Source organism: Schistocerca americana, chromosome 7 (assembly GCF_021461395.2).
Source record: "Schistocerca americana isolate TAMUIC-IGC-003095 chromosome 7, iqSchAmer2.1, whole genome shotgun sequence".
NCBI lineage: Eukaryota > Metazoa > Arthropoda > Insecta > Orthoptera > Acrididae > Schistocerca > Schistocerca americana.
Window position 1 is genome coordinate 604,938,133 of NC_060125.1, and position 13,396 is coordinate 604,951,528.

The window sequence follows — 13,396 nt, forward strand, 5'->3', positions numbered from 1 at the left end:
TTTTTTGTTTATTCTCTGTTATACCTGTTATAGATACTCCAGTTTCTACCAACTGTGAGTAGACACAACGTTTTGGTCTTATACATCATTTTTCTGCCATAAAAATTTTGAATTTTAATTTGTTTACTAGACATATTACAGTAGGAGTTACAGACAGTGCTAACATAACAATGTCCTAAACATTAAAACAATAAAATGTCTTGAGTTTTGTTGTATTTTTTCTAGTACTGTTTTGTACTTAATACAGGTAAAAAAATATCACTTCAGATGAAATTTGGCACGTCACAATTCATGAAAAGGTAGTTGGTGCAGACTTTATACTCAGTTGTTTTTTAGGTATGATGGCTGGCGCTTATGTATGGGGATCAGCAGCTGACTCACTGGGAAGGAAAAAAGTTCTCATTGTCATATCTGTGATGAATGCGCTGTGTATAGTTGCATCAAGCTTCTGCCAAGACTATATATTTTTCATGCTGTTCCGGTTTCTCAATGGTGCTGCGTATGTATTAACATATTACACTTTGTTATAAATTACTTACAAATTTGATATACTTATAAAAAAATGCCCTAAATCAAACTTTCAGTATCTTTGTATGCTTATTGCCATTTGTTGTATCAGTATATACTATTTCTGGTCAAATTACCATTAAGTATATCATTTGCAACATTAATCTCGTTTTGATTCTGATCGACACCAAAAGTAATCTAAACAAGTTGTTGCAAATGTCGTGTTACCTAGACACCAAGTCACAGTGGAAGGCTCCTTGAGAGTAAAATGCTATGAATTGTCCAGTCCAAAGGAGAGCAACTATTGCTGTCTGTTGTTAGTCCATACTGTAAATCCAAAAGGTGACTAAATCCCATTGACTGCCAGCAGTTGGTGGAGGTAGATGTGCAGAATGCTTTCCAACTTGACCACCTTCCAGTGTGACAATCACTATAACTAGAGTTGTTCAGGAACAATGAATATCTCTCATTAGCTACATTCTTATTTTAATGGTTCAAAACCCATTTTTTATAGTAAACACACACAGATATACCCCTCTTATTTGATAGACTGTCCTTTTAAGCTACATAGCATTGTAACTCATGCAATTAATGAAGACGGATAAATAAACAGTTATAAGGAACATCAACTACTGACTGAAATGCCTATAGGCATTTCTTATTTGTCAATGTTGTTAATTCAAGAAATCATTTAATACACTTATAAGACAATAGAGATGACTTGTTGAGTTGCAGACATGTACAATGAAAAGACAAAACACATTACAGCTTTCAGCTAAAGTCTTCTTCAGCAAAGAAAACATACATACATTCACACAAGTATGCAAACCTCATGCATGTATGACTGATATCACCAGAATTTCCGAACAGTCAAAGCTGCCAGTAGTAGCAGTTCTGTGTGCATGAGCTACTCCTGCTTGTGTGTGTGTGTGTGTGTGTGTGTGTGTGTGTGTGTGTGTGTTTCTTTGCTGAAGAAGGCTTTAGCTGAAAGCTATAATGTGTAACAGTCCTTTTATGATGCTTGTCTGCAACTCAATGTGTCATCTTTACAATGAGTAGCAATCTATCCTTTTCATAATATTGTTGCTATTCCAGCCTGGAGTTTCCATTGTTTGAAATAACTCAGTAGATTTACTCCATAAAGCCACATTCACACTGAAGTTTGGAAAATAATTTCCAGCAGTGTTTGCAACCATGTTTCTAGCAAATACTCTGTGATCAATGTTTGCAACACATTTGAAGCACAGAAACGGTTATGCATGGCAGTATTGGTACAGAATGCATATCGCCACTGCATGGCACTAGTGTTTTTCTGCCACCACTGTAGAGGGCAGCAATAAACAGAATCCATCAAGTGATTTTTGAAGCAGAATTACAGTGCCTTCAGTGAGAGTGAAACTGGCAGCAGCAATGAAAAGTACAGGTTCTTCTGTTATTCACGACATGTAACATTGAAGATATAGCAGTAGTGGTCTTTGATGATGGTACGTACTGTAGTTGACAGCACTGAATAAAATACTTGCTACAGTTACATTACATTACGATTATATTCAGTTACCATTATCTTTACACAAACCTTCAGTCTTCTAACCAGTGCTCCATAGACTTCAAATACTATCTGAGATATGCCTTGCTTTGAAGTGTGAAATAAATATGCTATGCTCTTCAATGAATCACCAGTTGCTGAAGAACAATGAGTGTCAGAAATCTGTGATTTACTGGAATTACTTTCCTGTCTTTCTTTGTAACAAATGGTAGTACCATATTTACCAGAATTTCAGAGTCAGAGGTTGGCATCATAGTGAAGTTACAGAATTTTGTGCCATCTTTTATATTCAGCTCTTGTAATGGGTTAAGGTTGCCACTTCTTTTACTGTATGTTTTAGTTGACCAGAGATGACTAAGCCTGTGCCCACTCATGCTGCCCTCTTTGTATGTATTCAATATCCCAATGTGGTCCTGTTTGGTATGGATCCCACACACTTGAGCGGTGTTCTAAGATTGGTGACATGAGTATTTTGTTGACTGATTGAATTTTCACAGTGTCCTACCAGTAAACCAAAGTCATCCACCTACTTTGTTTGAGTGAGCGTATATGATCATTCCATCTCATGTCCCCACAAACTGTTACACCTGGGTGTTTGTATGAGTTATCTGATTCCAATTGTTACTCATTAATATTATAGTTGTAGGGTACTATGATTTTCAGTTTTGTGAAGTGCACAATTTTCTGTTTCTGAATGTTGAAAACCAAATTGCCAATCTTTGAACCACTTTAAAATCTTATCAACATCTGATTGAATATTTATGTATCCTTTTCAGATGTTACTTCATTTTAGAAAACTGTGTGATCTACAAATGATGTGAGGTACTATTAATATTGGCTGTCAGGTCATAAATATACAGTATGAACAGCGAGGATCTCTACACTCAAATCCCTAAGCCATGCCTGATGTTACTTTTATATCTGTCAATGACCCTGCATCCAAGAATAACCCTACCTACCAAGAATTCCTCAATCCAGTGACACATTTTGTGCAATACTACAATTGATTGTACTTTGGTAGTAAGTGTTGGTGTGATAATGAGTCAAATGCTTTAAGAAATTCAAAAATATTGCATCTATCTGACTGCCTTGACCCATGGTTTTCAGGATGTCATTGCAAGGAAACCATGAGTTGGGTTTCTCATGAACGTTGTGTTCACATCCTTGCTGGTTGGTACAAAGGAGACCATTTTACTTAAAATACCTCATTAAGTTTGAGCTCAGAATTGTTCTAATCTTCAACAAATGAGTGGCACTTACATTGGGCAATGCAGTAGTAGATCACGCCTAATACCTTCTTGTAGAAAGGTGTGATCTGTGCTTTCTTCCAACCACAGGGTACAGTTTTCTTTTTGAGGGATCTGAAGTATATTGTTGTTAAAAGAGAGGCTAACTCATCTCCAAATTCTATATAGATTCTGACAGGGGTTCCATCAGGCTCTGGAACCTTACCTCTTTTAGTGATTTAGTTGTTTCTAAATGCCATTGTAACTAATGTCTCTATCATTTATCTTTGCAATGGTCCAAGAATTGAACTGATCAAGTAATCCTGGTTTTTCCTTTGTAAAGGAAATTTGATTGCAAAGTTCAGCATTTCTCCTTTTGATTTTCTATCTCAGTTTCAGTACTTGTATCATTCATGAGTGTCTGGACACCATCTTTGGTGCTGCTGACAGCCTTCACATATGAACAGACTTTATTTAGATAATTTAGAAATCAAAGAGAGCATGCACACACGCGCGCGCACACCTACACACACACACACACACACACACACACACCTTTCTTGTGACCCTACATTGTGCCAGCTGGACACACTGTGCCAGGATTACATTTCGGCAGGTGCAGTAGAGTGATGTGGGGTTGTGCTGAGTGGGATGGGTAGAGAGACAGAGAGATGGGAGGTGGGAAGAGGAGTTGGGGTGGGCAGCTAGTGGCTTTGAGTTAGGCAGCAGGTTTGCTGGTTAGGAATGTGGGAGCTGTGTTTCCTAACTAGCTGGTCTAAGTAGTTTCAGAGAAAGCATTTAGTATTATTTTGTGGAATATTTCATCATATCTACCACATAAAGAGGTGCAATTATCCCAGTCAACAGCTGGACAATCAAAGTCTGTTCAAATGATGCTATTATGATTGGGGAACATACACACTAGCAAGCTAAGGTTTTCTTCAAGATTTTTGATTACATCAGGTCAGTCTGGTAGTCAATACAAGGACGTACCCTCAATACTGAGTCTTGCCCAGACAATCTGGTATCTCTTGTCTACTGCAATAAATACATCAACTCCATTTCTGACTAACCTGACCTATCCTTTCAGCGTACAAGTAGATTAACCCCAAAAGTCTCACTGCTATCGGTTTTGGGTTTTAGCCAGTTTTCTGTGATCAGTATTATATGAGGTCCATTGCTTTTTAGGAGTGTTTCAAACTCTGGGGCTTTGCTGTGAATGCTGCAGTACTTTATTACTAGGATTTTAATAGGGTTCATCTGTGTGTGTGTATGGGGGGGGGGGGGGGGGGCAGCGATCTTACACTAATTACTTCAGCTTCTTGTAAAGCTATCATTTTATATAAACATCAGTGACATGTGCTATAGACCATAGTTTGCTGTTTCCTTGTTATCTCATCATTATTGTGTGATCTGTTTTCTTGCAGACTGGGCGGAAGTGGACCTGTCATTTGGTCTTACTTTGCAGAATTTCAGCCCAAGGCTAAAAGAGGTTCTATGCTTAGCTTCATGGCAGCTTTCTGGACACTGGGAAACTTGTTCGTTGCATGTGAGTATAAAAATGTTGTTGTTTCTGGACACCATATAATTCTAAACAAATCTTTATATTTGAAGATAATCCTTCTGAAAATTTTCTCCAATAGGAAGTCAGTATTGGAAACATATTCTGTGTATTACATTTGAAAGGAGTGAGGCACCAACACACATAGCATATCCTGAAATATTTGTTCATCATTTCATAACATGATAGAAAAATTTTACTAGATCCGACCGAAACTGCAAAGCCTACAAATATACAGTAAACATTAAGAAGAGCATCCTTCTGTAGTTATGAGACATGCTCAGAAAGTAAGTGTACTGTGGCTGTGACAGGCTTTGGTTTTTTTTTTTTATTTTCTGAGGGTTGGCAGTACTGACTAGAGCAAACATTGCAGGAACACAGTAGTATGTAAACTCACATTGTAGTCTCCAGTTTTGTGAAAAAAGTCAGTAACAAATCGTGCCAAGTGCAAGCCATGTACTGTAATCTGCTTCCTAACACCTAAAGAAATGTCTTCATGCATCAAATCAGTTTACAGCAATTGTGTTATGAATAGAAGGAGTGTTGTCAAGTGGTGTAGAGAGTTTAGTGGAGGCAGAACAAAAGTTCACCATGAACGGAGGATTAGAAGACCTTCATTTTGACTGAAGAATTGGTGCAAAAACTCGAGGAAATTGTTCATGAAGGCCACTAGTTGAAAGTGGATGAAATTTCTGCAATATTTCCATGACTCTCCAGAATTCTCTTACGTGAGACACTCACAAAAAACACTTAAATACTGGAAACTGTGCACAAGATAGGTCCGAAAACAGTTGACAGAGCAGCTAAAGAAAAATCAGGTCAGTAGCACTTGCAAGTTTCATGAATGACTTGAATTGGAAAGTGAAGATTTTATGAGTTCTGCTGTGACTTAAGATGAAATGCCTGAGACAAAAAACAGTTACCTCAATGGCATCACACCAATTCCGTGTCTGACGAAAAATACAAAACTACAATTTCAGAAAAAAAATCATGGGCTCATTGTTTTGGAACCAAGAAGGCATAATTTTCGTCAGATTTCTGCCTCAGGGGAAGACCATCAATGCACAACAATATTTTGAGACCCAAAAAATTTCAAAGGAGCATTCAAAACAAAAAGAGATGAATTCTGACTAGAGGAGTGCGCTTATTACATGACAACGCCAGTTCTCGCATTGGCTTAGCCAAAAATATGCTCTTGGTTTAATTAGGTTGACGCCTTCAGATTATCATCTTTTCAACTCCTCAAAGGCATGCTTGAGTGGAATTAAATTTTCAACCAACGAGCAGGTACAGAAAGAGGTTCTGACTTGGAGGTGGGAGCTGGCAAGAGAGCTCTTTGAGGGCATAAGGAAGCTTATGCCACCGCTCACCACATGCATTGAATGGCATGGCAATTCTTTGGAAAAACTGTCAACAAGTTTATCAATAATATTCTGTAATTTTTTCAATACACTTTTTCTAAGGAAATACAAAAATTTAGCACACTTACTTTCTGGACATGCCTTGTAGATAGCATTATGGGTTGGTGCAAGCCCACAGTTGCAGTAGGTGTTATCCATCAACGGTTTTAATCAGCTTGCAGATCTCAGAAAGTTGACAGAAGACTTAAGAGACATTGTGGAAGGACTCTGCTAACAAAGATCAGTCACTGAAAGTGGGCAGGGCTGGCATCTGTCTTGATTGGGACAGGGCTTAGGACGTAGGCAATAACTGGGTCAGGGTTGTTGCTGATAGACACCACTAACATTCGCTCTTTATGGTCATACTGGTATTACCAGTGGCGTAGCATGGTTGTAAAGGTTGGGGAGACTCTGCAATTATTATACGGAGACAAAATAGTACAAGAAACAATAATTTAAACAAATGAAACAAAATGCATCAAATAAAACAACACCTACTACTACTACTACTACTACTACTACTACCACTACCACTATCACCGCCACTAATAATAATAATAATAATAATAATAATAACTTGTTCAAGAAATGATGACAAATTTATAGAACCCCAGCAGCAAGAGAAGAAGCACTTATATTTTCTTGTACACGAGTGCAATGCACCTGTCTTTTCTTTCCACCAATAAGTCTATAACTCGGTCTACAAAGATCTGATCACTGGATAGCTCTCCAGGTAGTGTCTTTTCTATGGCTAATGTGCTCAAAAACGACAGCCGGATGTTGGACATTGAATTCCTTAAATAATTCTTCACTGGAAGTGCATTTCCACTTCTCACGGCGTAATGAATAATTCTTCACTCGTTTAAGAGCACTCATGCTTTGTTCACTGCTTGCTGCAGTTGCGGGTAGGGTCAAAACCAAATGCAGGAACTTCGAAGTTTCTTCATAAATGGAGTCTAAATCATTGTTGACAATGTACTTTAAGAGGATTCTTGGAGGTAAGTGTTTTTTCTCATCAGTGTTTATGTTACACAATTCATTTTCAAGTTGTTATTGTTTGAAAGAAGAATACTGTTCCAATAATTGAAGCAGTTTCAACTTTGGGAATTCTTTTTGATAGTTCAGGAAACACTTTTTGCTCAAAAGTTCAACAAACTGAATTTGGGGCAACCTTCGTTCCATCTGAACAATTTGCAAATCCAGTGTCTCATAAGTTAGTGCCCTGAGAGATGTCTTTTGACTGTCACAGAATGATAAGTTGCCATTCAAACACAAGCTGCATTTAATGCATTCGTCAACTAATGTTTCCGATCTTAATTGTCGTAAGTTTCTCAAAACAGTTCTTATTTCATCATGGCGAGCAGTTATATTGACAGATTTTGACTGAAGAACATTAAAGAGATGATCAACATAAACCAAGCACCCTCGGTAGAAGCAAAGCAAATAGACAAACGTAGGATCATCCATCCGTCGTTTCATTCCCACAGCACACCTCAAAGATTCTGGGTCCCACTGAGAGTCTGTATCATCAAATATACAATTAAAACCACTATATAGCCCTGAGAAATGACTAGATGTTCTTGAAACTGCCCTGGAATGAAAGTTCCAGTGAGTGTTGCTCGCGTCTGGCAGTTTAAATCCTTTCTCAGTTAGCAATACATTTCTTTTTGATGATTTGCTGAAAAACGAATGGAATGCAGTAAGATCACTTACAAACATGCATACTTGTCGCATGATTTTGGAGGCATGTTGTCGTTGTTGTGGTCATCAGTCCTGAGACTGGTTTGATGCAGCTCTCCATGCTACTCTATCCTGTGCAAGCTTCTTCATCTCCCAGTACTTACTGCAACCTACATCCATCTGAATCTGCTTAGTGTATTGATCTCTTGGTCTCCCTCTACGAGGCATGTAACAGTACCAAATTCAGTTGGTGTGCGTAACAATGAATAAACAGCTCATAGAGACAGAACTGCTTCACAAATTGTTGTAGTCCTCTTTCTCTGCCCGCCATTACTGAAGCGCCATCATATGTTTGACTAACCCTTTTTCCAACCACATTCCATTCTTTCAATACTGCATGAATAATGTTTGACAAACCTTCAACAGTTTTATCTCCAGAAACATCATAAAATCCAGTGAATCTTTCCTCAATTTTGTCTGCAATACAGTACCTGAATATTATACTCATTTGACTCTTGCATGACATGTCTAAAGTTTCATCAGCCTGAATCGAAATGAAATTGCAGTGCTGAATTTCAGATTTTTATTTCTCATTAACTGCCAAAGTTATCATTTCTATTACATCATTCAGTATATCTGGAGAAGTTCCTTTAAAGGTTGAAGATGATGACAGATGGTCTTGGATTAACTGCTCTCCTTGAGCTAGTAAATCCAACAATTCCAGATAGTTACCTTTGTTGCTTGAGGATTCATCTTCTCGATGGACGCAAAAGGCTAGTTCTTGTTTACAAAGAAATACAATTGCCTAAATAAGACGAACCAATACTCTCTTGATGGATGCAACTTATTTGTTGTATTTTATTGCTGTCAGACGAGCGGCTTCAGAAAGGGCGTGCTCAATTCTACTTTTGCCCAATAACTGAAATGGTTCTTTCTTCTGCAGGTGACATTTTGATATCTGATGTTTTTGTGCTTTCCTGTCAAAGATCTTTATTGTACAAATGCCCTCATTGCATCATTCATTTTCACCACCAAACAGAGGATGTATATAACAATATAATCTGTTATTAACTGCATTCACAGTCAGCCAAGCATACCTTTCGTACCAGGCTGTCTGAAAAGTGCATTTTTGTTTGGCTTCACTTAAAACTACACTGAGTGTAGGAGTAGGTCGTTTGTCCTTCAATTTGCACTTTTTTTGCACGTTAATGTAGAAAAAGGCGTTTTAAATAAAAATTCTATAAGTTGTTCAGTTGCTAGCTCGCTCATCTTGGTGACACAATGAAAATATGCACTAAAATCACACAAGAATGACTATGAACACAAACCGCACAACTGTTCACTTCCATGTTAAAAGCCAGCATAGAAGCGGCAGGGGCTAGTCTCGATACCTGCTAGCAAGTGCAGCACACCGGCCTTCATGGAAGGGGAAGTGGAAGGGAGCCGAGAATGCCACTAGAGCGCGCAGGCGCACACAGCCAGGTAAGGGAAGGGAGGCGGAGACTGAGAGCAGTCGAGTCTCAAGCAAGCAGATACACCAACACTCAGGGTGCAGCGGCACGCGCTACAAAACTGATGTCTTCGCACATTTAGTGCTCTTAGTAGAAAGTTGTTTATATTTTTGTTATGAATTACTACTGCATATTTTTTAAGCATGAATACAGGGGAGACTAAGTCTCAAAGTCTCTCCTCACCCTACGCCACTGGGTATTACCATCAGCCACATCTTCACAGTGCTGTACAGAAAGCTAATATAGGACCTGAAAGTGTGTTGACTGCTAAGGTTTGCCTTTTTAATGGTGCCAGTACAGAGTATCCAAAGACTGGGAAAGAGTACTATGATAATCTTGTAAGTGATAGTGAAGTGGGTAGATCTGGACTCTCCCTCAACCCAGTTACAGAGATAATGTGTAAGAGAACAGGATCTTTTTTTAGGATGAAATCAGTTAAGAGGCATCACTGCTTGAGGAAGATTGTCTTACTGGTAGAAATTAATTCAGTAAATAGGAAATGCAGATCAGAAGGCTTGCTGAGTTTGTTTTATCAAAATATGAGTGGAATTGTAGATGAGCTAGATGGATAGCTGGTAGATCTTGACTCTTGACATAATTTGTGTCTTAGAACATTATTTATATTGAGAAGGAATATTATATCTTTCTTGAAGGACAATAACAGGTGCAAACGTGTAACTCTTTTGTATCAGTTGTGAATAAATAGTTGCCACTATGTAAGTTCCAACCCTCATTTATTGTTTCCTTCAGAAGTGTTGACATGCCAGAACATTATACAGAACAACAATAAGGACTTTCCATTATGCAGAACATACACTCCTGGAAATTGAAATAAGAACACCGCGAATTCATTGTCCCAGGAAGGGGAAACTTTATTGACACATTCCTGGGGTCAGATACATCACATGATCACACTGACAGAACCACAGGCACATAGACACAGGCAACAGAGCATGCACAATGTCGGCACTAGTACAGTGTATATCCACCTTTCGCAGCAATGCAGGCTGCTATTCTCCCATGGAGACGATCGTAGAGATGCTGGATGTAGTCCTGTGGAACGGCTTGCCATGCCATTTCCATCTGGCGCCTCAGTTGGACCAGCGTTCGTGCTGGACGTGCAGACCGCGTGAGACGACGCTTCATCCAGTCCCAAACATGCTCAATGGGGGACAGATCCGGAGATCTTGCTGGCCAGGGTAGCTGACTTACACCTTCTAGAGCACGTTGGGTGGCACGGGATACATGCGGACGTGCATTGTCCTGTTGGAACAGCAAGTTCCCTTGCCGGTCTAGGAATGGTAGAACGATGGGTTCGATGACGGTTTGGATGTACCGTGCACTATTCAGTGTCCCCTCGACGATCACCAGTGGTGTACGGCCAGTGTAGGAGATCGCTCCCCACACCATGATGCCGGGTGTTGGCCCTGTGTGCCTCGGTCGTATGCAGTCCTGATTGTGGCGCTCACCTGCACGGCGCCAAACACGCATACGACCATCATTGGCACCAAGGCAGAAGCGACTCTCATCGCTGAAGACGACACGTCTCCATTCGTCCCTCCATTCACGCCTGTCGCGACACCACTGGAGGCGGGCTGCACGATGTTGGGGCGTGAGCGGAAAACGGCCTAACGGTGTGCGGGACCGTAGCCCAGCTTCATGGAGACGGTTGCAAATGGTCCTCGCCGATACTCCAGGAGCAACAGTGTCCCTAATTTGCTGGGAAGTGGCGGTGCGGTCCCCTACGGCACTGCATAGGATCCTACGGTCTTGGCGTGCATCCGTGCGTCGCTGCGGTCCGGTCCCAGGTCGACGGGCACGTGCACCTTCCGCCGACCACTGGCGACAACATCGATGTACTGTGGAGACCTCACGCCCCACGTGTTGAGCAATTCAGCTGCATTTAATGCATTCGTCAACTAATGTTTCCGATCTTAATTGTCGTAAGTTTCTCAAAACAGTTCTTATTTCATCATGGCGAGCAGTTATATTGACAGATTTTGACTGAAGAACATTAAAGAGATGATCAACATAAACCAAGCACCCTCGGTAGAAGCAAAGCAAATAGACAAACGTAGGATCATCCATCCGTCGTTTCATTCCCACAGCACACCTCAAAGATTCTGGGTCCCACTGAGAGTCTGTATCATCAAATATACAATTAAAACCACTATATAGCCCTGAGAAATGACTAGATGTTCTTGAAACTGCCCTGGAATGAAAGTTCCAGTGAGTGTTGCTCGCGTCTGGCAGTTTAAATCCTTTCTCAGTTAGCAATACATTTCTTTTTGATGATTTGCTGAAAAACGAATGGAATGCAGTAAGATCACTTACAAACATGCATACTTGTCGCATGATTTTGGAGGCATGTTGTTGTTGTTGTGGTCATCAGTCCTGAGACGGGTTTGATGCAGCTCTCCATGCTACTCTATCCTGTGCAAGCTTCTTCATCTCCCAGTACTTACTGCAACCTACATCCATCTGAATCTGCTTAGTGTATTGATCTCTTGGTCTCCCTCTACGAGGCATGTAACAGTACCAAATTCAGTTGGTGTGCGTAACAATGAATAAACAGCTCATAGAGACAGAACTGCTTCACAAATTGTTGTAGTCCTCTTTCTCTGCCCGCCATTACTGAAGCGCCATCATATGTTTGACTAACCCTTTTTCCAACCACATTCCATTCTTTCAATACTGCATGAATAATGTTTGACAAACCTTCAACAGTTTTATCTCCAGAAACATCATAAAATCCAGTGAATCTTTCCTCAATTTTGTCTGCAATACAGTACCTGAATATTATACTCATTTGACTCTTGCATGACATGTCTAAAGTTTCATCAGCCTGAATCAAAATGAAATTGCAGTGCTGAATTTCAGATTTTTATTTCTCATTAACTGCCAAAGTTATCATTTCTATTACATCATTCAGTATATCTGGAGAAGTTCCTTTAAAGGTTGAAGATGATGACAGATGGTCTTGGATTAACTGCTCTCCTTGAGCTAGTAAATCCAACAATTCCAGATAGTTACCTTTGTTGCTTGAGGATTCATCTTCTCGATGGACGCAAAAGGCTAGTTCTTGTTTACAAAGAAATACAATTGCCTAAATAAGACGAACCAATACTCTCTTGATGGATGCAACTTATTTGTTGTATTTTATTGCTGTCAGACGAGCGGCTTCAGAAAGGGCGTGCTCAATTCTACTTTTGCCCAATAACTGAAATGGTTCTTTCTTCTGCAGGTGACATTTTGATATCTGATGTTTTTGTGCTTTCCTGTCAAAGATCTTTATTGTACAAATGCCCTCATTGCATCATTCATTTTCACCACCAAACAGAGGATGTATATAACAATATAATCTGTTATTAACTGCATTCACAGTCAGCCAAGCATACCTTTCGTACCAGGCTGTCTGAAAAGTGCATTTTTGTTTGGCTTCACTTAAAACTACACTGAGTGTAGGAGTAGGTCGTTTGTCCTTCAATTTGCACTTTTTTTGCACGTTAATGTAGAAAAAGGCGTTTTAAATAAAAATTCTATAAGTTGTTCAGTTGCTAGCTCGCTCATCTTGGTGACACAATGAAAATATGCACTAAAATCACACAAGAATGACTATGAACACAAACCGCACAACTGTTCACTTCCATGTTAAAAGCCAGCATAGAAGCGGCAGGAGCTAGTCTCGATACCTGCTAGCAAGTGCAGCACACCGGCCTTCATGGAAGGGGAAGTGGAAGGGAGCCGAGAATGCCACTAGAGCGCGCAGGCGCACACAGCCAGGTAAGGGAAGGGAGGCGGAGACTGAGAGCAGTCGAGTCTCAAGCAAGCAGATACACCAACACTCAGGGTGCAGCGGCACGCGCTACAAAACTGATGTCTTCGCACATTTAGTGCTCTTAGTAGAAAGTTGTTTATATTTTTGTTATGAATTACTACTGCATATTTTTTAAGCATGAATACAG

General features: G+C 39.9%; 1 protein-coding gene across 1 annotated transcript in view; it reads left to right on the forward strand.

The window, feature by feature from the left end:
- Nucleotides 1-13,396, forward strand: part of LOC124621998 (synaptic vesicle glycoprotein 2B) — a 394,356-nt gene that overhangs the window by 351,156 nt on the left and 29,804 nt on the right. The window contains exons 6-7 of the mRNA XM_047147545.1: nucleotides 337-499; nucleotides 4,707-4,828. Coding sequence (XP_047003501.1) covers nucleotides 337-499; nucleotides 4,707-4,828 — 285 coding nt within the window. The remainder of the gene's footprint in view (nucleotides 1-336; nucleotides 500-4,706; nucleotides 4,829-13,396) is intronic.